The 23,444-nt window shown below is 41.5% G+C and overlaps 3 protein-coding genes across 4 annotated transcripts; 1 reads left to right on the forward strand and 2 right to left on the reverse strand.

The window, feature by feature from the left end:
* Nucleotides 1–5,121: 5,121 nt before the first annotated feature.
* On the forward strand, nt 5,122–9,155 carry LOC143103767 (uncharacterized). The gene is made up of 6 exons (XM_076267580.1): nt 5,122–5,362; nt 5,818–6,629; nt 6,960–7,109; nt 7,548–7,618; nt 8,048–8,382; nt 8,842–9,155. Exons 2-5 carry the CDS (start codon nt 5,822–5,824, stop codon nt 8,363–8,365), a joined length of 1,347 nt encoding a protein of 448 aa, XP_076123695.1. The 5' UTR covers nt 5,122–5,362; nt 5,818–5,821; the 3' UTR covers nt 8,366–8,382; nt 8,842–9,155.
* An 897-nt stretch (nt 9,156–10,052) lies between these two features.
* On the reverse strand, nt 10,053–13,125 carry LOC143104378 (uncharacterized). 2 transcript variants are annotated; one of them, XM_076268429.1, is made up of 5 exons: nt 13,035–13,125; nt 12,339–12,671; nt 11,806–11,938; nt 11,221–11,493; nt 10,053–10,905 (listed from the first exon to the last, which is right to left on the reverse strand). In XM_076268429.1, the coding sequence occupies exons 1-5, from the start codon at nt 13,054–13,056 to the stop codon at nt 10,215–10,217; spliced, it is 1,452 nt and encodes a 483-aa protein (XP_076124544.1). In that variant the 5' UTR covers nt 13,057–13,125; the 3' UTR covers nt 10,053–10,214. The 2 variants fall into 2 exon arrangements, with proteins under 2 accessions (XP_076124544.1, XP_076124545.1); XM_076268430.1 differs by lacking the exon at nt 11,806–11,938 and having other exon boundaries at nt 12,335–12,671.
* A 1,045-nt stretch (nt 13,126–14,170) lies between these two features.
* On the reverse strand, nt 14,171–18,142 carry rplp2a (ribosomal protein, large P2a). The gene is made up of 5 exons (XM_076268269.1): nt 18,053–18,142; nt 16,938–17,061; nt 16,157–16,205; nt 14,436–14,537; nt 14,171–14,293 (listed from the first exon to the last, which is right to left on the reverse strand). The coding sequence occupies exons 2-5, from the start codon at nt 17,058–17,060 to the stop codon at nt 14,217–14,219; spliced, it is 351 nt and encodes a 116-aa protein (XP_076124384.1). The 5' UTR covers nt 17,061; nt 18,053–18,142; the 3' UTR covers nt 14,171–14,216.
* Between the last annotated feature and the right edge of the window lie 5,302 nt (nt 18,143–23,444).

The following is a 23,444-nucleotide window of genomic DNA, read 5'->3' on the forward strand; positions in this document are numbered from 1 at the left end:
CGATTGCTTAAATCGATGTGTTTTCACAGCGCTCTATAGCGCTAGGTATTGACTATTGGCAGGGGAGGGTCATGTCTTGTTTGGAAATACTGCTGGAGAGTCGTTGAACATTTTCTTGCAGGCAGGGGAGGGTCATGCAATTTTTGATAGAAGCACTCAAAATCCCTCCGGTGACCCCGTTTATAAATAAGGAACGGTCCCTTACTGAGATGGGATCACACCTATTGTTAAACAATAATCTATTTAAGCCTTATATTGTGGGAAAACCACATTCCAACTTGGCAAACACAAAACCTGATATATGGTATAGCCTACCATCAGAAGAAAAAAAAAAATCATTGGCCATTTTCACTTTAAAAGTTCCATACACCGAACTAAAAGAGGCTAATGCTTGACATATGTCACATTCTTATGACATGAACACCACTGCATTTAGTATAGTATTCTAAGGTTATTATTCTTCTATTACATTTACTGGAAAAATCCAGACTAACGGTCAAGGCAATGAGGTGAAGGGAGCCAGTAAGAGGGGAGGTGATGACAAGTGGAGACCATCTCATGCAAAATGACACTAGTGGGTACGGGAATTGCTGGAATGAGCAGGTGGATACCATCTCTTGCGAAATGGTCAGAATGAGACTGGGAGTAAAATTCCACATCGGATTGGAAAAGTAGGCTACCGGAATTACACAAGATCTTCGGAATCTTCTGTCTGCATTGTTGGACTCCATTGTCCTTCGGATGCTTGGTTCCAGAGTGCTATATGGCTAAGAGGATTCAGAGATGATTTTTTCCACGACACCGGCTAGGTGGCTACGAGGCTCATAATTCACTTTTAATTGCAAACAGAAAATGTCTAGATGTCATGTCATGACATGACATGCTTCCATTTAGAAAGCAATGAAGGCTGTTTAAACCAACTTAATATTATGCATAACATTGTTAATATTGTGCTATAAATGTCACACAAACAATGCTAGAGTTTGTTTAAATCAGCCATAGTCTGGAGCTGGAATTGGAATTGACCCAAGGGTGTTTTTCTGCTGTGGAGACAGCCTTGAGTCAATTTTCACTGGAATTACACTTTAACATACCAATTGTATTATGTAACTCCTAGACATGGAACCGATCTGGCAGGTTGTCATTGACGCCTGCTCCTCTGGCAAGTTCTTGTGCAATGTCTGGCTGTCTTGTAAGACTGAACAAGATGACATGATGACCTCTAATGCTACAAATTAATGAATAACATCAAAACAATTTAATTTGGGGTAATTATGACATGACATGTACCTTGTAATGGCAATTGTGAAATTGTATTTCTCCATTTTGAATATCAAAAAGCAACTTTTAGAGATGCAGTTTGTGATTCAGTTCCATTGAAGCACTGTGTTGACTCGTTGGCATTGTTTACGGCTTGATCTAAGCCACTATGTTTGTTTTCCATTTACAGAGACAGGACTGTGTACAAACACCAGAGTATGTTGTGTACAAACAATGAATTGACAGCTAGATGGCCATGGGGAGTAATTCACTGACTGATTAAAAGTGTTTGAATTGTAGAATTGCAGCTTTACAGTACCTTCAACACAAGCTACATTCACAATGGTTTCCCCATTATGGTTGCTTTATTTTGATAAAGGAGAAACAATGTATACAATTCATATTCCAGTTAAGACAGAGGGATGTTTATTATCTCTTAGTTCTAGACATACCAGCACTCAGTTCTTATTCAGTGATATTTAATGCATGTAATTGAATGCTATTCGGAGACTGTTTACTGGCAAAGGTCATTATGGGAGGACTATGAAGAGGAGCTATCCCAGAGTCCTCCACATCACTGTCCTCTTCTCTCACATTCTCCTCTCCGACGCCCAGGAAGGAGATATGGGGGGAGCAGAGCCCCTTGTCCTCCACCTCCTCTGGACTGAGCTGGACCTCAATATTCATCTCCGAGTTTATCATCGCAACAATCAAACACAATGCAAGTTAAGAGCTGTTGTGAAACAGCCCAGTCCTTTTCACTGCAACACCTGCCTTATAGTCTAACTCTAACCACTCTAATAAAATCTTTCAATCCTTCGATCCTGGGCATGATGAAGGCTGGAATGGTAATAGGTTAACACTGCCTCCTGACCGGGTTCCTTCAAGGTTTTCACCAACTCAGACCCCCAAGTATACGTGCTTTCCCTTGGAAAAATAATTTTGAGCCTGGCTTTTTCAAACGATCTGATTTTGTTTGTAAGCAAATAAGTGCATATTTATTGAGATGGGGCCTCATTTGCATATTTAAACATGGTGATAGCTATAATTGAAAGATTTTACCCTATTCACGCTTTAATGATCTTATTATGCTAATTATGCAAATTGCCCAACGTGCAACTTTTAGCAACCAAGTTGAAATCCATCCACTAGGCCTATAGATGACATTTCTGCAATAAAACGTTAGGGTACTCAACATTTCTGGGTTCAAGAAAATGCAACTAGACTATAAGGTTAGGGTTAGGTTTAGGATTAGGTGCCTTTAAGTTGACGGTGGCAGTGCTGCCTGGAAGACGACGTTGGGGGCTTAAAACTCCATTGAGCTGGCCAGATGCAGAAGTCTCATTCAGAACTACAGAAAGCATTTCTTTTAACCCTCATGTTATCCTTGGGGTCAATTTGACCCCAAGCAACGTTTAACATCATAAAATATATGGTTCACTTTTTTTTTTTGCTTCATGTTTCATGACTTTTCCTCAATTCCTCCTGAATTTCCCCTTGGGGATCAATAAAGTATCTATCTATCATCATCTATCAATTGAAGGGTACAACAGAGTTAGTATGAAATTTGTACAATAATTTGTTTTCAATGTCCTATATAAATATTTTGTACATTGATGTTCCTTGGGGTCAGTTTGACCCCAGCTGTATGAAACATAGGATACATGAATATTTGACACATTATGGATATTATTATTTGAATAGTATAAGAACATAGTGTTATTATCATTATTACATACACAAGTACATATTACATATAAGTCATTTTGGCAGGACTATATAAGTCAAAAGGGGAAGCAACAGCAAGCCTTTGGGCTGCTGACACTGGATGGGCAATATTGCCAGCCAGGGTTCCAAGGTTCATAAAGGGGTGTGGGGGGTGGGATTGTTTTGTAGGGCTTTTGATGGTGGTTATTACACTCTTGTTAAGTACCTGTCACAAAAAAACTGGGTAACGATATGAATTATAATCATTTTCTGAGGGTTTATTTAGCTGGGGTCAAATTGACCCCAAGGATAAAGAGTGTCGGTAATGGTTAAGCGACTACCTCTACATTACATTACATTTGGCTGACACATTTTTAGCCAAAGCGACTTACAACATGGTAAACAGTTGAAAGTTTTTTAAAGCAATTCTCTCAACAATTCTAGAACAATTTAAGACAATTAAAAAAGGTGGAGTACCTTCACCAGCAGAAAAAGTGCATCAGTGAGTGCTGTTTTTATACAGTCAAGTGTCAATTCTAGTCAGGTGGAAGTGCTAGAATTAGCAGGGCTAGTTGTAAGTAGTGCTACGAGAGGAGATATTCTCTGAAGAGCCGGGTCTTCAGGAGTTTTTTGAAGATGGAGAGGGATGTCCCTGCTCTAATAGGAACTGGTAGCGTGTTCCACCAACATGTTGTGTAACACCCTATTAGGGGAAATTGTAATTTTTGTCAATGCCATTTTTCATTGATTTTATTATTTATTTATAGTCTAATTTGTAACAGACTGAACAATGACGAATACAGACAATTTTGTCAGTTTCAACTAAGAACTAGGCTATTTATAAACTTGGTATTGTTGGGTTTTGATTAAAGATGAGACACAGCTGACATGAATGTAGGCTACTTAGAGATAAACCTGTCACTGATCAGAGCTGGACAGTAACGGAGTACAGTTTTGAGGGATCTGTACTTTACTCGAGTATCATTTTTGGGGAGTACTCATGACTTTACTCAAGTACATTTGAGAGGCAAATATTGTACTCTTTACTCCACTACATTTCTATCCATAACCGTGAGTACCCGTTACTTCTAAAAAAAAAAAGGAAAAAAGAAAAATCTCGGAAACCCTCAATTTGTTGTTTCCCTCTCAAACGTGATTGGATTGTGCAGCGCCACTGATTGGGACAGCCTATCAGCAATCACCTTCAGCTTTCCACCAAAGTCAACTTCATGGTCAGATTTAGATAAGAGACGAAACCATGGACGAAACAATGGATGAAGACGCAGCAGGTCCATCCCGGGAATGTGCCAACCTGTGGCCCCACCTCGCCAGACTATTTCAATTTTCTGAACAAGTTAATGATAGTTTTCGCTTCAAGTGTTTCAATTACAAAATAGTATTTGTATTTGAAATACGTATTTTAAATACATGTATTAGAAATACTGCCCATCCCTGGCAACGTGGTAAAAAGATGAAAATTACTTGATTTTACTTCCAATTCATTTTACATTCTCCAAGGTATTAACATTAAAATTTTAAATCTCCATGTAGGACGTTTCTGTACATAAGCACTGTGGCACTAGTAATGCAATATTTAGAAAATGTAGGCTACTCTTGTACTCTTGATACTCAAGTACTTTTAAAAACAAGTACTTCAGTACTTTTACTTAAGTAGACATCTGACTGTTGTACCTTTACTTGTACTTAAGTAAAATTTAGCAAAGGGTATCTGTACTTTTACTCAAGTAATGAAGCTGTGTACTCTGTCCGCCTCTGTCACTGATTACCTATAATAATGCAATTAACAACTCTTGCTAAGGGTTTTCAGGTTGCTTCCAACACAAGTAGGCTATAGTTGCCACACTATACGGTATATTGGCCAGTAAACCCTGTACGTGAATGATTAGTCTCATACTGGCACAATTCCTGTCCTATGCACATGGTTTATGAAAAATCACATGACGACCGAACTAACTCATCAACTCGTTTAGGCTTTCACTGCTGCTGGATGGATGGGAAATCCCAGGCGTGTTCTGCGTTACGTGAGCAATACGCATCTACTTCCTTCTTGTAAAGCCTCGGCAACTGAAACCGTAAACAACCAGCAATAGAGAGCGACTTATCAGCTGACCTGCTCACCTACGAAATACATTCTCATTCACCTGCATGCGACTGCGCGTGTCTCCTACACAGAGTGACGTGAAAAAGAAACTATTGGTTACCCGATCTTTCGAGGCGTGGCGTCAGCTCTGGATATGCCCAAACTTGGTCCAAAGTATACAGTAAGGTAGATATACCTGCTGAGCTACGTTTCATGCTCAGACTTTCTGAAGTTGTGATCAGGTCAAGCACATAGCAAGAGAAAGTGATATCGAGGACAAACCACGGAGAAAAGGTGGGTGCCAACATTATGTGATTTCAAGTTTGATACAGTAGGCCTATAGGCTATGCATATTTTATATATATATATAACATTACTTACCGATAGAAAGGAATTGTGAAAAAAGTTGATCAAGAGTTGTGAACATATTAAGATACCATTAAGATGTTTATATTTCACGAGAAGCGTGCGTTAAGCCCAGTCTATGTTGTTCTTCATTGCCTGAATGTCTCCCCATGGACTTTTTGATGCAGTGACTGAAACCCTTCAAACAAGCTTGTTTGTAGGTGTTAGATTGTCCACCAGCGCTAAAAGAAAATATGGATTATGGATAGGATTGCTCAGTATGTTGGCTTTTACTTATTGAATGCGTTCTTCATAATTTACTCATCTTTTGCTTGTCATGCAGGGGCGTGATTGATTGATAAATGATTGATCGTGTGGTTGCTGTTCCCCTCCCTTGTGTTTAGTCAAATGTCTACACCAGATGAGAGCTGCACACCGGGCCCCTTGCTGTTGTATGTGGGCCAGCAGGACACTTCCCGTCTGCTGGAAGTGTATGTTAAACGCAGCCTGAGCCTCAATGACGGATCCAATGGCAGGAGAGCTGGCAGGAAGAATCGCAAGTGGGTCACACTGGCGGAGAGGAACAAGAGGGACCGCAGGCACTCTAGTGACACGTCTATACACCTCATGGTGGACGCAGAGGAGCTTCCCATTGCAGCATTCAGGCCTGTCTGTGAATCGCAGACAGATGAGAAAGCCAGTCATCAGAAGAAGAACACGCTTAAGAAGAGGTGGATGAGTTTCAGGGACAAGGGCAGGAGACCCAGCAAACTCTCCAAAAGTTCCAAACCAGCTTCTCCTGAGGGCAAGACAGCAGAGCATGAGACCACAGCAGTTTCAAACCTGGAGTCCTCCACAGAGAAAAGAGAAGAAGAGGAAGGGAAGAGAAGAAGAGAGAAGAAAAGCAAACCTAAGACCAAGAAGCCCAAGGTCTCCTTCTGGAAGAGCATCGTCGGCTTCTTTTCACGTGGCGATAGCGACACCGATGAACGGGACCCCAGCCCTGTAAGAGCTGTGCGCTCCCCCCAGGAGCCTGTGGAGGCCGCCCTCCCCCCACCCAACAGCCTGTCCATCCCCAGACCCATGACCGGCGGAGAGGAAGTCACGCTACGCCGCAAGAGGTCCACCAAAAAACGCCGCTCCCGCAGGAGACTGTCTCAGAGGCTGTCGATGGATGGACTCTCCATTAGCAGACCCTCATCACTGGTGGTGGATGGTAGGTTTGCTCAGATGTGCTTTCGAGCAACATCAAGCTAGTCCTTTTTATTTACAGAGATGCTTTTATGCGTCTTTATTTAATAGATGCCTGATGAATGTCATTGGTTTACTTTCTTGTACAAACACATTAGGGACTGTGGGTGTGTCCTGATCCTCAACTATTGATAAATACAGTACCTATATAATCTCCAGCTGGATTTAATACAATAGCTGAATGGCACTTGTTGACCCAAGTACCTTTTATGAGTGATGTCCATGCGTCTGTGTCCTCATTGCAACAATTGTATGTAGCATTACTGACTGAGACATGTATGTGTTTTAATAACAGGGTTCCAGAGAGTAGAGCCCACAGACTCGTACTATGAGAATGTATCTGATGAGCTGAAGAAGATTGTGACTGAGGTGATGGACAGTCCCACAGAGGAGCACGTGGCACTTGCTCCAGGCGTACCACCCGCTGAAACGGACACTCAGAGCTGTAAGTATTTTTCCCTTTGTGTGTTACATTATTGCCATTTTACATTAAATAAGTCTGTATGGCTTTATTAGCTAGCTCATTATTATAGGCCAGAGCTCCTCAGACTGTCATTTCTCAACCACTTTGGCCACATTCAGGAGCAAAAGCTTGTGAGACTGCACCATAGACATTTGTGAGACCCAAATCTTTATTGGTAAAGTGCAGAGATAAAAAGTATGTTTCATCTGAGACATGTAAAAAGTCACGTCTCAATGTCCACTAACAAGCATGTTCTTGCTTGCGCAACATTCCTTTAGCAATAATGCTGGTAGTGAGAAATGTTTGTTCTTGCATTGTGTTATTCTTCATAATAGACAAACACCAAAAATTGGTGGATAACCTACATTTCTATACCTGCAATCTATACATGTCTTAAAACAGCTATATCTCTCTTCACAGTGTCAACAGAGGAGGTGACAGACAGGCTCATAGCCCTCATCAAACAGCAAGGGGATGTCCTGGATGCAAAGGTTTGTATTTATGGCCGTCTACACCCGATTTCCACTGTTCATGCTGTAGTTAAGCTCACCTGTGTTGTCTTTCACACTGATTTACGCCCATACACTGGAAGTTCTTGTCTTTTGCCTTTTCCACTTTTCTTAAAGTCAGAGTAAGAATATATGTACTTATACTGTATTTACCTGCTCATTATAATTCCTTTTATGAGTACATGACAATAAACTACTTGAACTTGAACCTAAGAAACCAAGTATTTGATAACTGATTGCCACAGCTATAAGGTCATTGATTTATTACTGTCGTACCACTTTCACCCAGCTGAATCAGAACAGATTAAGCTAAGTCAGAGACCACAGTTATCAGCACATGTCTGAGCTTGTGCAGCAGCACACTCTGTAGACAAACTCTTACCCTGTCCTCCATCTTGCTTTGCCTCCCAGATGAAGGAGAGCCCCAGCCTGACCAGCTTCTTTCAGGGCCTGACCTACGGCTCCTTCCAGCAGCTGGCTGACCAGTATGTGCAGTCCGAGATGCCCGCACAGCCGGTCGAGGACCAGGTGGTGGCGCCGGAGTTGGTCAAGCTGGCCTTCACGCTGGACTTCACGGCCCGGGTGGCGGGCCTGTCGCGTCACAGTCCCAGCCACATCATGGGCATGGGCAACCGCTATCTGCAGGACCGCTTCACATACACAACAGAGGCCCAGCCCACTAGCCCGATCACTGAGCCCGGCCCGGGAGAGGTCCAATTTTTCACCTGAAACAAGCACCTGCCAAGGTGAGTGGGTGGATAATATTGTTGATGCATGATTAATGCAATCTGTTTCTGTATTGTGTCTGGAAGATATGGGTGAATAACACAGTATAACACAATGACTCAGTAGAAAGAGTTACGCACAAAAAAGCCTGAAATCGGAAGTAAACATATGGGTTTCCCATAATTCAACAATAAGCATTCATACTGTAAGTGGTAGTTATTCCTGTTTGGGTCAATGGTAGTCAAGAGGATGTATGATGTAGGAGTAATTGGCACACAAATGACCCACATTTGAGTCACATTGAAATGAGTGACAAACTGCTCTGCATGAAAGTCTTTTTGACCTCTACAGCTTGTTATAAGTGTACATGTACAAATATTTATGTATATTTTTAAATGTAAACGACAAGTTACATGATCATTATGTGAAGAAATAATGTTAAGAATGAAATTTTTAAATTATCTTCTTTTTTCTCTCAGGAATGTGAATGTGAGAAGCGTAGAGGATTCTCTTCTTGGAGCCAGTCAGATAATGACAGGAAATGGCGACAACCTTTACTTCCTGTAACGGGAAGCATTCGGAGGTGTTTCGATGAAGGACGAAGTTGACAAAGTTTACCAAATCCAGCACTTTAAGAAATGGCAAGACCTAATGTCAGACAACTGCCAAATGGAAATGATGTGAAAATAGTGTTTAAAATGTGCATCGCAGTGTGTGTAGCTCCTTACTTTAAATTATTTCCAAATGTGAATAATTTTCTATATTATGTATGCTGGCATACATATTGTATAATATAATATAATAAATAAATATGTTTTTTTCTACTTTATTAAACCTAATGTTCAAGTTAGTCTCTTACCTACAAACTAAGGTATAACTAAGGTACTCAGAGGAAGAAAGAAGACTAACTTGGTGATATGTGCTGCTATTAGTGGGTGAAATATGAACCCTTGCTGAGATAGGATCACTCACATGGCTGAACAATAATCTATTTAAGCCTTACATTGTAGGAAAACCACATTCCAACTTGGCAAACACAAAACCTGATATTTGGCATCTACGTCCACCAACAGATGTAAAAAATAAATAAATAATTGGCCATCCGTTCCATACACTGAACCAAAATAGGCTTATGCCTGAGTCCTCATCCCAATCATATCACACACTGCACAAACTGTCTTAACCAGGTTGTATAACAGCATGTCAGTGCATTTCCAATGACACGAGAACCTCAACACATGAGGTCTGGAAGTCCACATCCCAATGTTATTATATAACTCCTAGACATGGAACCGATCTGGCAGGTTGTCATAGACGCCTACCCCTCTGGCAAGCTCTTGTGCAATGTCTGGCTCTACTGTAAAACTGAAACAAAAACAATCAGATGATGACCTCTGACTGTACACATGTATAAATAACACGAAAACAATTTAATTTGGGGTAATTATGACTGACATGTACCTTGTGATGGAAATTGTGAAACTTTTTCTCCATTTCAACTGTCACAAAGAAATTCTTAAAGATGCAGTGCGTGATTCAGTTTTAATTCTGTGTACTGAAGTTGACTCATTTACATTGTTTACAGCTTGATCTGAGCCACTATATTTGTTTTCCATTTACAGAGACAGGACTGTACAAACACCAGAGTATTTTGTGTACAAACAATGAATTGACAGCTTAGGCAGGGATTAGAATTGCAGCTTTACCTTCAACACAAGCTGCATTCACAATGGTTTCACCATTATGGTTGCTTTCTTTTGATAAAGGAGAAACAATGTATACACTTCATATTCCAGTTAAGACAGAGGGATGTTTATTATCTCTTAGTTCTAGACATACCAGCACTCAATACTTATTCAGTGATATTTAATGCATGTAATTGAATGCTATTCGGAGACTGTTTACTGGCAAAGGTCATTATGGGAGGACTATGAAGAGGAGCTATCCCAGATGTCCCAGAGTCCTCCACATCACTGTCCTCATCTCTCACATCCTCCTCTCTGACGCCCAGGAAGGAGATATGGGGGGAGCAGAGGCCTTCATCCTCCACCTCCTCTGGACTGAGCTGGACCTCCAGGGGGGCTGGCAGCTGAGGCAGAACAGGGTAGAACTCTGGCTGTTCATCCACCTCCAGCTGCAGGTTGATGAGGAGGGAGAAGGCCCGGGGGGGCTCTGGGGGGCAGGGGGTGTCCGAGGAAGGGCCCAGGGGGTCCAGGTTGGAGGCGCTGGAGGTGGTGGAGAGGTGGAACCGCAGCATGGAGTGCCGCTTTCTCTGGATGGTGCCCCTCGCAGGGCCGGGTTCTGTCTGTGGCGCTGATCCAAAACTGAGGAACCGTAAGGGGAGAATCCGCAGCAAGAGAGAAGGAGCAAAGAAAGAAAGGGAGCACAAAGACGGGAAAGGGATGGAGGGCAGAGGGATGGAGGGGAGAGGGATGGAGGGGAAAGGGATGGAGGGGAGAGGGATGGAGGGGAGAGGGATGGATTGGAGCCACTGGAGGCTCACAGCTGGAAAATGCAGTAAAGAAAATGGAAGAGACGGCAACCTGGAATGCAGAAGTGAAACTCAAAGACAACAGAAACAAATGAAAGTAAATTCAATGAGTTGTCTTGTCTATCAATACACACAGCGAACCATAACTAGCTGGAAACTTATCTGGGTTTGGCAACCAAAAGGGCAAAGTAGAGATTGCCTTCAAGGTGCCCTCAAGTGTCATTAGATTAACACACACTGCATTTGGCAGGAGTCGAACTGTCAACAGCGTTTTATTTGAGCTCTTTTCTGCTTGCTCACTGAAAGAACCAGGAATGTGTCGAGAGCTTCAAGATGATTTGCACTTGGAGTGATTAAGAGGCCTCACCTGCCAGGCAGCATTGTCTTTAGACTGGAAACAGAGACTCTGACGAGAAGCCGCACAACCTGCCTCACGTCCCACCACAGCAAATGAGCTTTCTCCTGGAGCCCTGTGACCCACGTTGGCCAATGGGATTTATCCTGTAGTCCTCCGATCCAGCTCAGCCAATGGGCTTTCTCCTGGACTTTTCTGTTCCACCTCTTCCAATGGACGCTCTCTTGGACTCCTTTGAAACACTTCAGCAAATTGGTTTTATCCCAATATGCCAAGCGCATGAATCTAGTACAAGCAAAGATACAGTACTTGCCATCATCTGAGGTAAATTGGTGGCACATCATTTATAGTCTGACACATGCAGCATATCTAAAGCATGCAGGATATTGGGAGTGTTGTACTCAGGAGTGTTAGGATTGAGAAAAATAGTTATGAGGCAAAGTGTTTCACGAGGAGGAATTACATCAACATATACAGGGTTGGATAACATCGCTAACAGACTTACAGTTAAAATGCATTTGAACTTTGTCTTCTTGTGATATGAAAAGGTTTTAGTTTATGGCTTTGTCAATTAATTATTGAGAGTGTAGCCATCACCTGTAGTTGAGCTGAAAGATGGCAGAGGCTGGTAAAGTGTAGGGGAGAAGGAGGTAGGACATCATGCGCACTGGGAAGGAAAAGCCTGGCACATCAGATTTGACCACATGCCCCAAAAGGTTACAAAGCAAAGCTAAAGGAGCACACAAAGAGAAGAGACACTGGTCATGTGTTGTGTACATGAGGACTACAAAGAATACAGCCTTCACTCATTCATTTACACTAAGCCAACTTATCCTCTTAAACACAATAGTACAATGTGCATATAGCTTTTAAGTGTAGCCTTTTTCTATTTTACTAGTTTTGTTCAATTGAACATGTAATTCAATGCAGTATGTGTGATCTGTATATGGTACGCCAATATAATGTATCTCCTCAGAGAAAGAGAGACAAGACACATTTACAATGCTCCGGTGTTGAGCAACATGTTAGGGGAAACCTGGCAGACACTCTGAATGAGGGCAGAAGTGGTGGATCGGTGCCCAGTGAGTACTGGGCCCTGTGTCATAGCACGGAGAGGCCAGAGCACCCACCTGCCTGTACCCACGCAGGCAGGCTGAGGTATAGCGCCTGCTCCAGGGCAGGGAGGCTCCAGGGCAGGTCCTTCAGTCTGCGGTAGTACTCCACAGAGTCCACTTCGACTCCCTCTGGTGGCCAATCAATGTCAGCAAATGTGGGCTTCCCTGTCGCCTCTTCCTCCTCAGACGATCTCTTCTCCTGCCCCTTCACCTTGACCTCTGGCTCCTCGACCTCTGCCACCTCGTCGTCCACCTCCTCAAAGGTCTCTCCGTCTCCATCTGTGGCTCTATCCAAAAGCCCGTATGAATGCAGATGCCTAATCAGGGCTGCTGGGGATTTCGTATGGTCTGAAACGTTTTTAAAGACACCACGGATGTACACATTTAGTCTCTTGCAAAACAAGAGTTGAAACACAAACATAACACTTGAAAAATAAAATTGTCCTGTTTCCTTTCCAACTGTCCTTAAAGTGAAATTTGTAGGACATATATATTTTAATAAATGAAAAGTTATTTTCATAAAGCCATCACAGAAGTTACAAATTAAAGAAAATAGTTGGCGCAATCAGTTTCTATTCATGGTGCACCGGTCAGATCATGAATTTAGTTTGTACTTATATGTGTACTAATACATATCCGCATATAGGGTATTTTTTAGATAAGCAAATACATTGTTTACGTTAAAGACCATTTTCAGTGTAATCTCCTCACCTGTGTTCTTTGTGTACTTCATCTGAGAGAGTGTGAGGGGACCAGACAGGACTGGAGAAGAGGTCCAGTGGCAGCACTCGAGTTGCCTTCCTCTCTATCTCTACTGTCTGCAGAGAAGGGTTGTGTTCAAGGCTGTTGGACACTGCACTGGTCAGTGTGACTCTCCTTTGCCAGGGCATGCCATGTTGCAAGTGCTGACTATTTTGGTAGAGCACGTTACAGGACAACTGACTAATGACATGAATGCAGCTGGTCACTCACTAGGGAGCCGAGCCAACTAAGTAGCCTTACAGAATTATGCTTTGTTCTCCACTGTTATTTCTGCATATTGTGTGCAATAGTGGGTTGCAGTTTTTTTTATGTTTGTTTGTTTTTAACAGGAGTTTGGCCTGGGGGGTATTCCAAGTATGTGGTTTAGCGACAAAACCTGGGTAGGTTAACTCCGAGTAAGTGGTATACCTCCTACAACAAGCCCTATGGCATTTTTTTGTTTGGAGAATGAAGCCATACAGCTCTTCTATTAGGTGATTTACCACTTACTTGGAATCCCCCCCAGTTGGCTGTTCAAGGCAACAATTGTGTTAGCCAGACAACTAATGAATTAACTGACATATAAAATATGAACTAATGAATTACACATTATATATATATACTGCCACCATTCTCATGCATCAAACACTCAATACTGATTCCTAAACAGCTCTAATAGCCCTTTCAATTACCAGATATCTGTCAAAGTAGTTTTTGTTTTCATGACCTTATTTAACTTTTGACACTTAAAAAACAAACTAGCAGTACAACATAGGATATACGTTGCTGAGTTTCTAACAAAATAGGTCCTTTGAGATTGATATCCATTAAGAAACACATTGCTGCTCCTCTCCACATCATTGTGTCTCTTTTATATTCACCTTCATAAGGTAGTTATGCTGACAACCCTCACTACCTGACTAGGCATAAAACCCATATTATGACATAAAATGCTTATATTTTCCATACTTTGAAGTGTAGGGTCACACAAATTTCTACATTTCAGGGAGATAGATCAGGGAATCAAGGAGACTGATTCATCCTATTATAACCATAAATCTAAACATAAATAAACACTTTATGTCAAGACAAGACCACAAAACAGATTGCAATTTTCTGTTTTTGTTTTTATTTTTATCAAAAAAAGAAAGATTAATCAAAGAGCCCAAATCCCATGTCTTCATCAGACTCCTCTGATTCCTCTTTCTTCTCCTCCTTTTTCTCTTCCGCTGTGGAGAAGAACAAACAAAAATATCAGCTCACAGTAATTACAAACAATAACACTATAACAAATATAATACACTCTGATCATGATCTTCCTTATTTAGCAATTCATTTTGTCCTCAATTAACAAAAAATGGTGATACAGACCGGCAGGGGCTTCCCCAGCTGCAGAAGCTCCACCTCCACCTGCAGCTGCGGCAGAGGCCATGACAGCGCCACCTGCTGGCACGGAGGCTAACTTTGAGAGACCTGAAAAAACAGGAGCACATCGGAATGAGGTTACTAGATTAGATTAGATAAAATTAGATTAGATTAGATAGATACATTTTTGATCCACAAAGGGGAAATTCGTGCTCTGCATTTTACCCATCCGGGGGTAGTGTACCCACACACACAGTGTACACACATTCAAACACACACACCCCCCCTCAGAGCAGTGAGCACACTAGGAGCACACATACACACCCGGAGCAGTGGGCAGCCCCTGATCCGGTGCCCAGGGAGCAGTTGGGGGTTAGGTGCCTTGCTCAAGGGCACCTCATCCGTGGATATGGATGTGGGAGAGCGCTGTTCAGTCACTCCCCCCACCCACATTTTTCCTACCAGTCCGGGATTGAACCGGCCACCCTTCGGTCCGATTCCCTAACCAGTAGGCCACGGATGCCCCCATGTTACATGCTACATGTACACGGATTGAACTTTATGACTTTCCCAGATGCCGAGGGCACTTTCATTATGGAACAGGGTATAATCACAGGTTATGAGTGCCTAACTTTGGGGTGCTCGACGGAAAGAGGAAATTGACGCCAGAATAGTTTCATTAAATAATGGATACAATAAATATTAAAAACACCACAAAAACTAAGTTTTGAGTACCCTAGTGAATAAAGAATGCCTTCCCTCTTTATTCCTTTCATTATTATGCATGTGGAGCTGTATTTCATACTTCATTTATAAGTACTCAACTTTTAAATATGCTGTAATAAGTAGACCCGTAAATGTTTATGCTATTGACATCTACTTCTTTGGCATTTTTCACATTATGCCATTTCTGTGTAATGACATAAATTACATTTATTAGCAACAAATACTGCTATGCAGGCCAAAAAATAACTGACAAGTTAAGTTCAGGTGCTGCACAGACATGTAAAAACTTGCCAAGTGAGCATCGATGCAGACTCACTCCTTGGGACATTATAGCTTCTATCCCTACCCAATTCACTCCCCGCAACTTGCTTTTGGTGGCACATAAAGGAGAAATCCGGCCATTTTTCACATAGATCTCAAGGTCACTGAGTACTGTCGGTATGGGGGAAAAAAACGTAATCTGTTTGACTTCGCTTGAGTTCCTGCAGACAACAGCTAAAGCAGCTAGGCAGCTACAGTGCTACACTCTGAGAGCATGAACATGGGGGCTCATGAACATTCCCCCAGAGTGTAGCACTGTAGCTGCCTGGAAACTCTAACTGTTGGATGCAGCAACTCAAGCTACTCAGGGACCTTGAGAAACAGAGATCTACAAGAAAAATCGGCGGACCCACCATGTGAACGTGCAAACAGAGTGGAAGTGGGTAGGAAGAGGGCTAGCAGCTAGTTTTGGAAAGGCCGTCTGGCTGGGGTGTCCTTGCTTCTTTACTGGTCTGGGCAGGAGGAAGTTAACTGATCATGTTTGCACTGAAGTAGGTGCAAAAGAAGTCATGGTAGGTGGGCCATTGGAACCTTTCCACGGTATTTTAAATCAGTACAAATTGGGGTTAATGCTAATGTCAGATGTATCACACATATTTTATATAATAGTCATAACTGATAAAATGAAGTTGTTAATGTCCCAACACATCAGAAATATATTAGACACATTCTTCATTTACCTGCGTTCATGACTTCATTGATGTCTTTTCCATTAAGTTCACCAATAACCTGTTGAAACAATTCAGATATTAAACACTGCACAACACAAGTCATTTATCATAATTAAAATCACCATAGATTAACACCAGGCAATGTTTTCGTGTTAATTAATCATCTTCGTAAGTCGGTATATGGTTAAATTACTCATTACAGGGCGAACGAAGACTCTCCTGCCCGCCTCTACTGCCTGTAGGAAGAATATCCCGCTTGCAAGTTCGGTGTATCGTACCCGCCGACCTTCAGTCTCACAAAGTCTCACAGACATCGCGAAAAGGAGGATCAGTTTACATCCTGCATCCCCAGCACAGAGGCAGGCTAACAAAACGCTAGCGATTGTTGCAAATGTGTGTATAATGGCAGAGCCGGCGAAGAAGCAGCGAAAACCCTTGACGGAAGATGCAAAGAAAAGGAAAAGAGCTTCAGCCGAGCGAGGACTCGCACACGTATTGACACGTACCAACGCTAGGGTTAGCTTTATAGAGAAAAAGCATCAGGCTTGCCTGGTGTCCCTTTAAGTTACCATAGATAAATCACAGATCACTGCAAACATTATACAAAAAAAAAGAATGACCATAACATGGAACAATCTCATATAATAAATACATTGTATTGGACAGTAAACTGCATGGATATGATCACAGATATGAATTGAGCGCATTTGAGGGCTCTGTGATCTTACACTAAACTTGTACCTGATCAGTGTAAGGTTTCGAAATGTAAAAACATAAAAAGCTTGGTTACCTTGTCAAGACGCTCATCATCGGCCTCTATTCCGACACTCCCGAGGATGCTCTTGATATCCTTGGAGGAGGGGCTGTTGTTGCCACCAAGTACTGCCAGTAGGTAAGCGGCCACGTAACGCATTCTGTAGGGAGAGGAAATGACAAAATGTAATTTACACTATACCTCTCTCAAACTTCTTTGACTTTGGGGTCATAGGCCCGCACACCCACCTCATACCGTAAGATGTTAAAATTGCTTGCATTGGTTAATCCATGCAATTTGTGTTAAAACACCTGGCTATTATCCATAATACTCATACTGCCTTCAAGATGACCTCCAGAGTCAAATATCCAACAGATCCAATATGTCATGCACGCAATAATTTAGTGCGATTATGCTATACCAGAATTCAACATTTTAAACAACCCGACACACTCATAACTGGTGACATGGATGCACCGGTTGGATCGTGCGAAGCGACGGTGCATCAATATCATATCAAACGGTACCTGTCTAGCTAACGTTAGCTGCACAAACCATCATTAGCAGATCAACCTGCCAGCAATCTTGCTAATTAAGTTCATTTTGACTTGAGCGTGTGCTATACATCCGCACCGTCTTTTTAATGTTTATAAAACATACGGTGTAAACACGTATTGCATTATTATGACCCTAATCAACAACTACACTCTCATGACATCTGATTGATGAAGAGCTAAAGGCCGCCTGTTCACCTTATAAGGACTTGCTTAGCTACCGTAATGGAATGTAGTGAAGTGACGTTAGCCTACAGATAGCTAGCTAAAAAGTCAGTGTCACCGAACATGGGCGGCATGTAAATACACATTTCCTTGGGCAACAATAACTTACAGAACAATCTCATTGGCAAATGTACGACTTATTATGTACATTTCAAACCAGCATTTAATAATGTGTGCTCCAACGGGAGAACAAGATGGTGCTTGTCACGTTGACGTGTTAGCTCCCTAGCTCCTGAGCCCTTGCTGCTCGACTGTAAAAGGCCATAGTGATCACATACCATCAATAACATTATTACTATTACATTTGAGGTTTAAATTATATAATTAATGGGCAAAATTAAGTCAAACTACTAATTAGTTAAATAAACTTACTTTAAGCCTGTTACAGACACGAAACGTAGGTCACGCTTGCTTGTGATTTCCGGAAGGGAGAGTTTGCTGTGGAAGTGACGTCTAAGAACGGACGCTGCTGATGATGGCGAGGGAAAGTAATCTCATCACCCCCTACTGGTTGCTTTCCCAGAGTTTAGAGGAGTTGATGCTTTGGTTCGATGGGATTCTCCCACTGTCTGGATTCTTCTGTAGACATAGCTCGTTTTTTTTTAGGAAAAATCTCGGTCCACATCGGGAAGTTAATTAAATGGCTTTCATAGTGCAGGGCGATATGTAGCAAAAAAAGGTGTTTGGAACATTTCATATAGATTTTTGCAAATTATGTTTTTTCACTTCTTCAGACCCTATAGTTTGCAAAACTACCTGTTTCCAATTTTTTCCCGGACTGCACAGGTCCAAAATCCAAGATGGCGGATATATCACCAAAAATTGCAAATAATTGCCTTTTTAAACATTTTAAATGGATATATGTTAGGTATTATCATTATATACATACATTTTCTAATAAAATTTAATGACTTAGGTAATAAATATGACCATGGGTGACATGAGATGTCATGATTATGAACCAGTGATGGGTGTAACCACCATTATGCTATTTATTGGCATACCCTTTAATAAAGTTTCCTTCACATAACCTAATAATCATTTGAATTAAAGTAATGTTCTACACTCACCCCAATAGATTAGATTAGAGTAGATTAGATTCAACTTTATTGTCATTGCAGAGTACAAGTATGAAGACAACGAAATGTGGTTTGCGTCTAACCAGAAGTGCAAAAAAGGAGAAAAGTGCAATGTGATTAGACAGGACTGGAGGACCGATGCCGAAGCACCACCATTGAAAAAGCTGTTGGTAGCATCGGCTAACTAGCGCCAGATTTTGGAGTGCAGGGGACAAGCCGAGATGGGCTATGAGACATACGTTCACACTGGGTATCATGTTTCAACACACTTTAGGTCAATATCACACCGGAATTCTCCTTTAACACTAAATAGGATTCATGCATTTCATGCATCCAACCACTTTGTAACATATACCTCAGGTGGCTCTAAATACCATGTTTTATTCTCTGTATATATTCCCTGTAACTGACCCCAGGCAGATGGGTCAGGCCCTTGAGTCGTGGATCTGCTTGAGGTTTCATCCTATATGTTTCTCCCATTCTTGGGAGTTTTTCCTCGCCCCTGTTACTCATGGGCTCTGTCTGAATGTTTAACACTCTGTAAAGCGCCATGAGATATGTGTAATGTTTTGACGCTCTATAACTGAAATTAAATTGAAATTGAAATTCTGAGAGCACATAGGCAAGCAAATGTTTGGGCACAAGATACAGTGCCTGCTCCAAAGATTCTTGACTCACTATCACGGGGATGGAGACAAATTGTTGATGGCCAATGGGCTCCTGTTCTGTCAAAACTTCCACCAGCACCAGAGGCTGTTGTGGAACTTGTGAAGTGTTGTTGTCTTGCCAGCCAATGCAGTATAAGGTGTTCTTGCAAGAGTAACAACTTACCATTCACGCAACTTTGCAGGTGTGAAGGCTCTGAGGAGATGTACACCAATATTAAAAAGACAGTGACAGTGGTGAGGATAAATATACTTGAGTGACAATGACAATGTTTTGTTCACTCTTCAATAATGAAACAAGATGCAGATTTTTTTTCTTTTTTTTCATTTTTTCTCCAAATTTTTTGGCAATGATGCAATACATCTTTTGAAAATAGTCTGTATCTCAATTGTCTACCTTATTAGGTGTATATTTATCAAAATGTTGACCACTTTAAGCCTTTATATTATTTTTCCGCATATATTGTCCGCCATCTTGAATTTTGGCACTGAAAATGAAGAAAAAAAATTGGAAACAGGTTGTTTTGTATTCAATGGGGTCCTAGCAAGTAAAAAAAACACCTTTTGCAAAAATCTATATGAATCGTTCCTAAAATAACACAATTCCCCATACTATCATATGCATTGGGGTCACCTGCTTCTAGTGGTCATGATATATTTTTAGAACCAGTATTAATTGTTTTGCATTTTTCATATTAACGAACTACAGGTATCGCTTCATTTCTTAACTGATCAATATGGCAATTTGCTTGACTGGCTTAAAAATGTTTTGTGCTAACGAAGCGCGATGTAAAGCGCGTGGTGATTACCTTTATGTTAGGGTAACTTTAGTTGTGCTCCTACTCACATGATGAGCTGGCAGTAAGTGTTAATTAGGCCTGAAGTGTCACGCTTACTTAGCTTGTAGACTAAAATATTATCAATCAATAATACCAATAAATAGTTTACATTTTCCACAATTAGCTCATAAACATAAGGTGCATTTTTGTCTCAACTGTGTCTCAACTGTACCCATTGAATTTCCCCTGGGGATCATAAAGTATCTATCTATCTATCTATCTATCTATCTATCTATCATATGGAGACGGTAGGCTACAGTTGAGACACCCATTTTTAATGATTTACAGTTAACTAACTGTTCATTGCAAAATTGAATAAATAAAAACAAAGCAAATTGTCATTTTGATTAGTTAGAGATGAAGCGCCGTGACATCACATGCAACTGTAGTTCATTATCAATATGTTACAAAAAAACTCAGCATGCATCACATCAAGTCAGATCTGCATCAAGTCGAATGACACTACCATGATAGTCAGGAAAAGCTTGCAGTGATTATGGGGGAAGTAGTATTTGGGGGGACGTGGAGGCCTATGTAACGGATGCCAGCTAGCTTAGCTGTGCATTGGTAAACCTCACTCCCCGGTGCCTCAAGAGTGCTGCTGGCATGAAAGCTAGCTTGATTGTCAGCACGCTCGAGTCCCGATCCGATCCGAGGTGCTGCTGTTCGCAGGTTCGAGTCCGGGTGTGTGCAGGGCTGAACCGTGCAGGTTCCACACTAGGTTACACATACAGGCAAGACAGAGTCCAGTTCGACAACATTTTGGTGGATTGGCGGTTTGGAATTTAGACTTTGGAATGTGGCAATTGAATTCATATGAAGTAGCATTTATCCACGAGCAACTAAGATATTTTACGAAAAGTATGTAGTTAGATAATGAAGTAGGGGTAACAAGGTAGGCTATTCACAGCAAAAAAACTAAAGCCCAACTGTTGCGCGTATGGCTGCAGTGGAAGACCGGAAAGCGGGAAACGGTTGCACAATTCACCCGTGACCCAAAAAGAAGAAAGTTATGGGAGCAGAGGGTCAGAAGAAAAAAAGGCAAATAATTACTCCCTATTATGTGAGTTAATTTAAAAGTCAATTTCTCTCTTCGACTAATTTACATAAGAAAAAAAGTTAAAACTGCTTCAGAAATAAATTAATTTTTAAGTTAGCCAAGCCGTATAGTTAGCTTTTTCACTAACACTCCATGTATCTAAAAGCTTAGAAAAACTACATTGTGATCTAGCCATAGTAGTCATGACTTGAAATTAAGGCTGTCTACTTCCTGAATTTTTGGTCAACTATACCCGGGACACCGAAACACCGGTGCACATGAAATTTGGTGGGTATGTAGCCCCACTAGACTTTTACGGAAAAATTTTCCGTAAAATTTCCCCCCCCCCCGTGCTGGGCCCCCGGAACCGCAAAAAAAGCATTTTTTCCTAAATAACTACCTGAACCGTGGCACTGAGGATGAAGAATATTTTATGGTATGTTGGTCTCAAGGGCCCACATCAACCTGGCCAATAATCACTCATTTGTGATTTGCAACCCCCCGGTAAAAAATGAAAATGCAATATCATTCTGCTTTAATCGCCCCTATCTTCAGTTAAGATGTTCAGAACTGCACCAAATTGTATGTGTATGATTGACCTGGCATTCTCTGGGGGTATGCCAAGTTTCGTAGAATTTCATCCATGGGGGGGGGGGGTAAAAAAATGTAGGTTATGTGTACATTTAGTGACTGTACACTCATTGGCCTGTAGATGGCGGTGCACACATAAACACATGCACACACAGACAGGTACGCACATACTATCGGTATTAGAACGGCCGATACATAATTACAAATTCAGTAGGATTAAAAGAAAGCCAAATATTCATCATCATCATCATGGCTGCATTTCCAGTATTGGCGATACAGTAAGTAGTCGTTTGTCCACTAGAAGGCGCATTGTTGCAGTGAGACGTAATTATGACCGCCGCGCAGCGAAGCGGCAGTCATATAGGTTTGGTCAGATTTTTTTTTTTTTGTCCTTTTTTTTTCTTTTTTTTTTTTCTTTTTCGCATGCCCAAATTTCCGTCAAGGATTCCCGTGACACTGAAAGACCGGGTTACACAAAACTTGGTGGGCATGTAACCCCACATGGATAGCATGGATCCATCGTTTTTCGTTTTGATCTGTAGCCCCCCCGCTGGACTGGACCCCCCGAAAGGAGGGTAGGGCAGACACACACACACACACACACACACACACATAACATAAACATGTACATGCACACATGCACACAATTCAAGAATTTCTCAGAATTATGAACAGGCAAGATGGAGGTGGGGTTGTATAAAATGAATTTTACATGTGAAATCTATGAACTAATCATGTTTTGGTACTTGTTTTCTAGCAGATACCAGTGAGAATTGAGTGTGGATAATGCAATTTAGTGAGACAGTTAGAATCCTATAGGCCTTTCAGTGTGATTTATTTTTGTGGAAAAAATGTGCTGGACTGGGCGGCGGTCATATTTTGTACTGCTCTGCGGTACATCTAGTTTTGTTGGAAGTTAAAAGTGGGTTGGAAAAACAATGGACGCTTCCTACAAGGACTGTAGTTTACCGCAGAGAACGTATAGGATAGGACGATGTTCACATGAAATGTAATTCCCATTTCTTCTTGAAGCCGAAATAAATCTGAGAATGTTTATCGGACATGCTTGGTTTTTACTGCAGGTACGTTAATCTTATAATATCTGAATAATCTGAATATCTGAATAATTTGATTGCATTTGTAGAAAACTATAAATGCGGTTATACCAAGCAAATTGATAGCAGCACTGTAATTGTATCTTTCAACTGTCATTTGTTGCACATGCTACAAAAATCATTCTGTGCAATGGAAGATTTACCAATGCTCCTGTGTTTACAGGAGTCTGATACAGTTTTGCCTATACATGCGTGAGACTGAGACGCCTGTTTATTTGTTTGAAGTGCGTGCAGGGTGTGAGAGGGGAATCGATGTGCTTTGATTCCAGCTTGGTAGTTGTAGTCTGTGAGATTAAAAAGCATGTGTGTGTGAAGTATCCAAACAATGACACCTTCATTTCACTATGGCTGCTTTAGCAACACACCTTAAGCTACTGTGTAGTGGGTCCCATTTAGAAGTGGCTACTTCATTCACGCTTTCCTTGACTCATGGAGC

This window comes from Alosa pseudoharengus, unplaced genomic scaffold (assembly GCF_046254945.1).
Source record: "Alosa pseudoharengus isolate Yale_2024_CS ecotype anadromous, Long Island Sound unplaced genomic scaffold, YU_APseudo_1.1 YU_APseudo_1.1_scf_5, whole genome shotgun sequence".
NCBI lineage: Eukaryota > Metazoa > Chordata > Actinopteri > Clupeiformes > Clupeidae > Alosa > Alosa pseudoharengus.

Excerpts from the sequence above, each read along its gene's own strand:
- LOC143104378 (XM_076268429.1), bottom strand. The coding sequence starts at position 13,056 with ATGAAGTACACAAAGAACACAG. Across the intron at positions 12,672-13,034 it reads GAAGTACACAAAGAACACAG|ACCATACGAAATCCCCAGCA; the intron begins GTGAGGAGATTA and ends AAAACGTTTCAG. Across the intron at positions 10,906-11,220 it reads AAGACAATGCTGCCTGGCAG|GTTGCCGTCTCTTCCATTTT; the intron begins GTGAGGCCTCTT and ends TCTGCATTCCAG.
- rplp2a (XM_076268269.1), bottom strand. The coding sequence starts at position 17,060 with ATGCGTTACGTGGCCGCTTACCTACTGGCAGTACTTGGTGGCAACAAC. Across the intron at positions 16,206-16,937 it reads ATGATGAGCGTCTTGACAAG|GTTATTGGTGAACTTAATGG; the intron begins GTAACCAAGCTT and ends TTGTTTCAACAG. Across the intron at positions 14,294-14,435 it reads AGCTGGGGAAGCCCCTGCCG|CGGAAGAGAAAAAGGAGGAG; the intron begins GTCTGTATCACC and ends TCTTCTCCACAG.
- LOC143103767 (XM_076267580.1), top strand. The coding sequence starts at position 5,822 with ATGTCTACACCAGATGAGAGCTGCACACCGGGCCCCTTGCTGTTGTAT. Across the intron at positions 6,630-6,959 it reads CTCATCACTGGTGGTGGATG|GGTTCCAGAGAGTAGAGCCC; the intron begins GTAGGTTTGCTC and ends TTTTAATAACAG. Across the intron at positions 7,619-8,047 it reads GGGATGTCCTGGATGCAAAG|ATGAAGGAGAGCCCCAGCCT; the intron begins GTTTGTATTTAT and ends TTTGCCTCCCAG.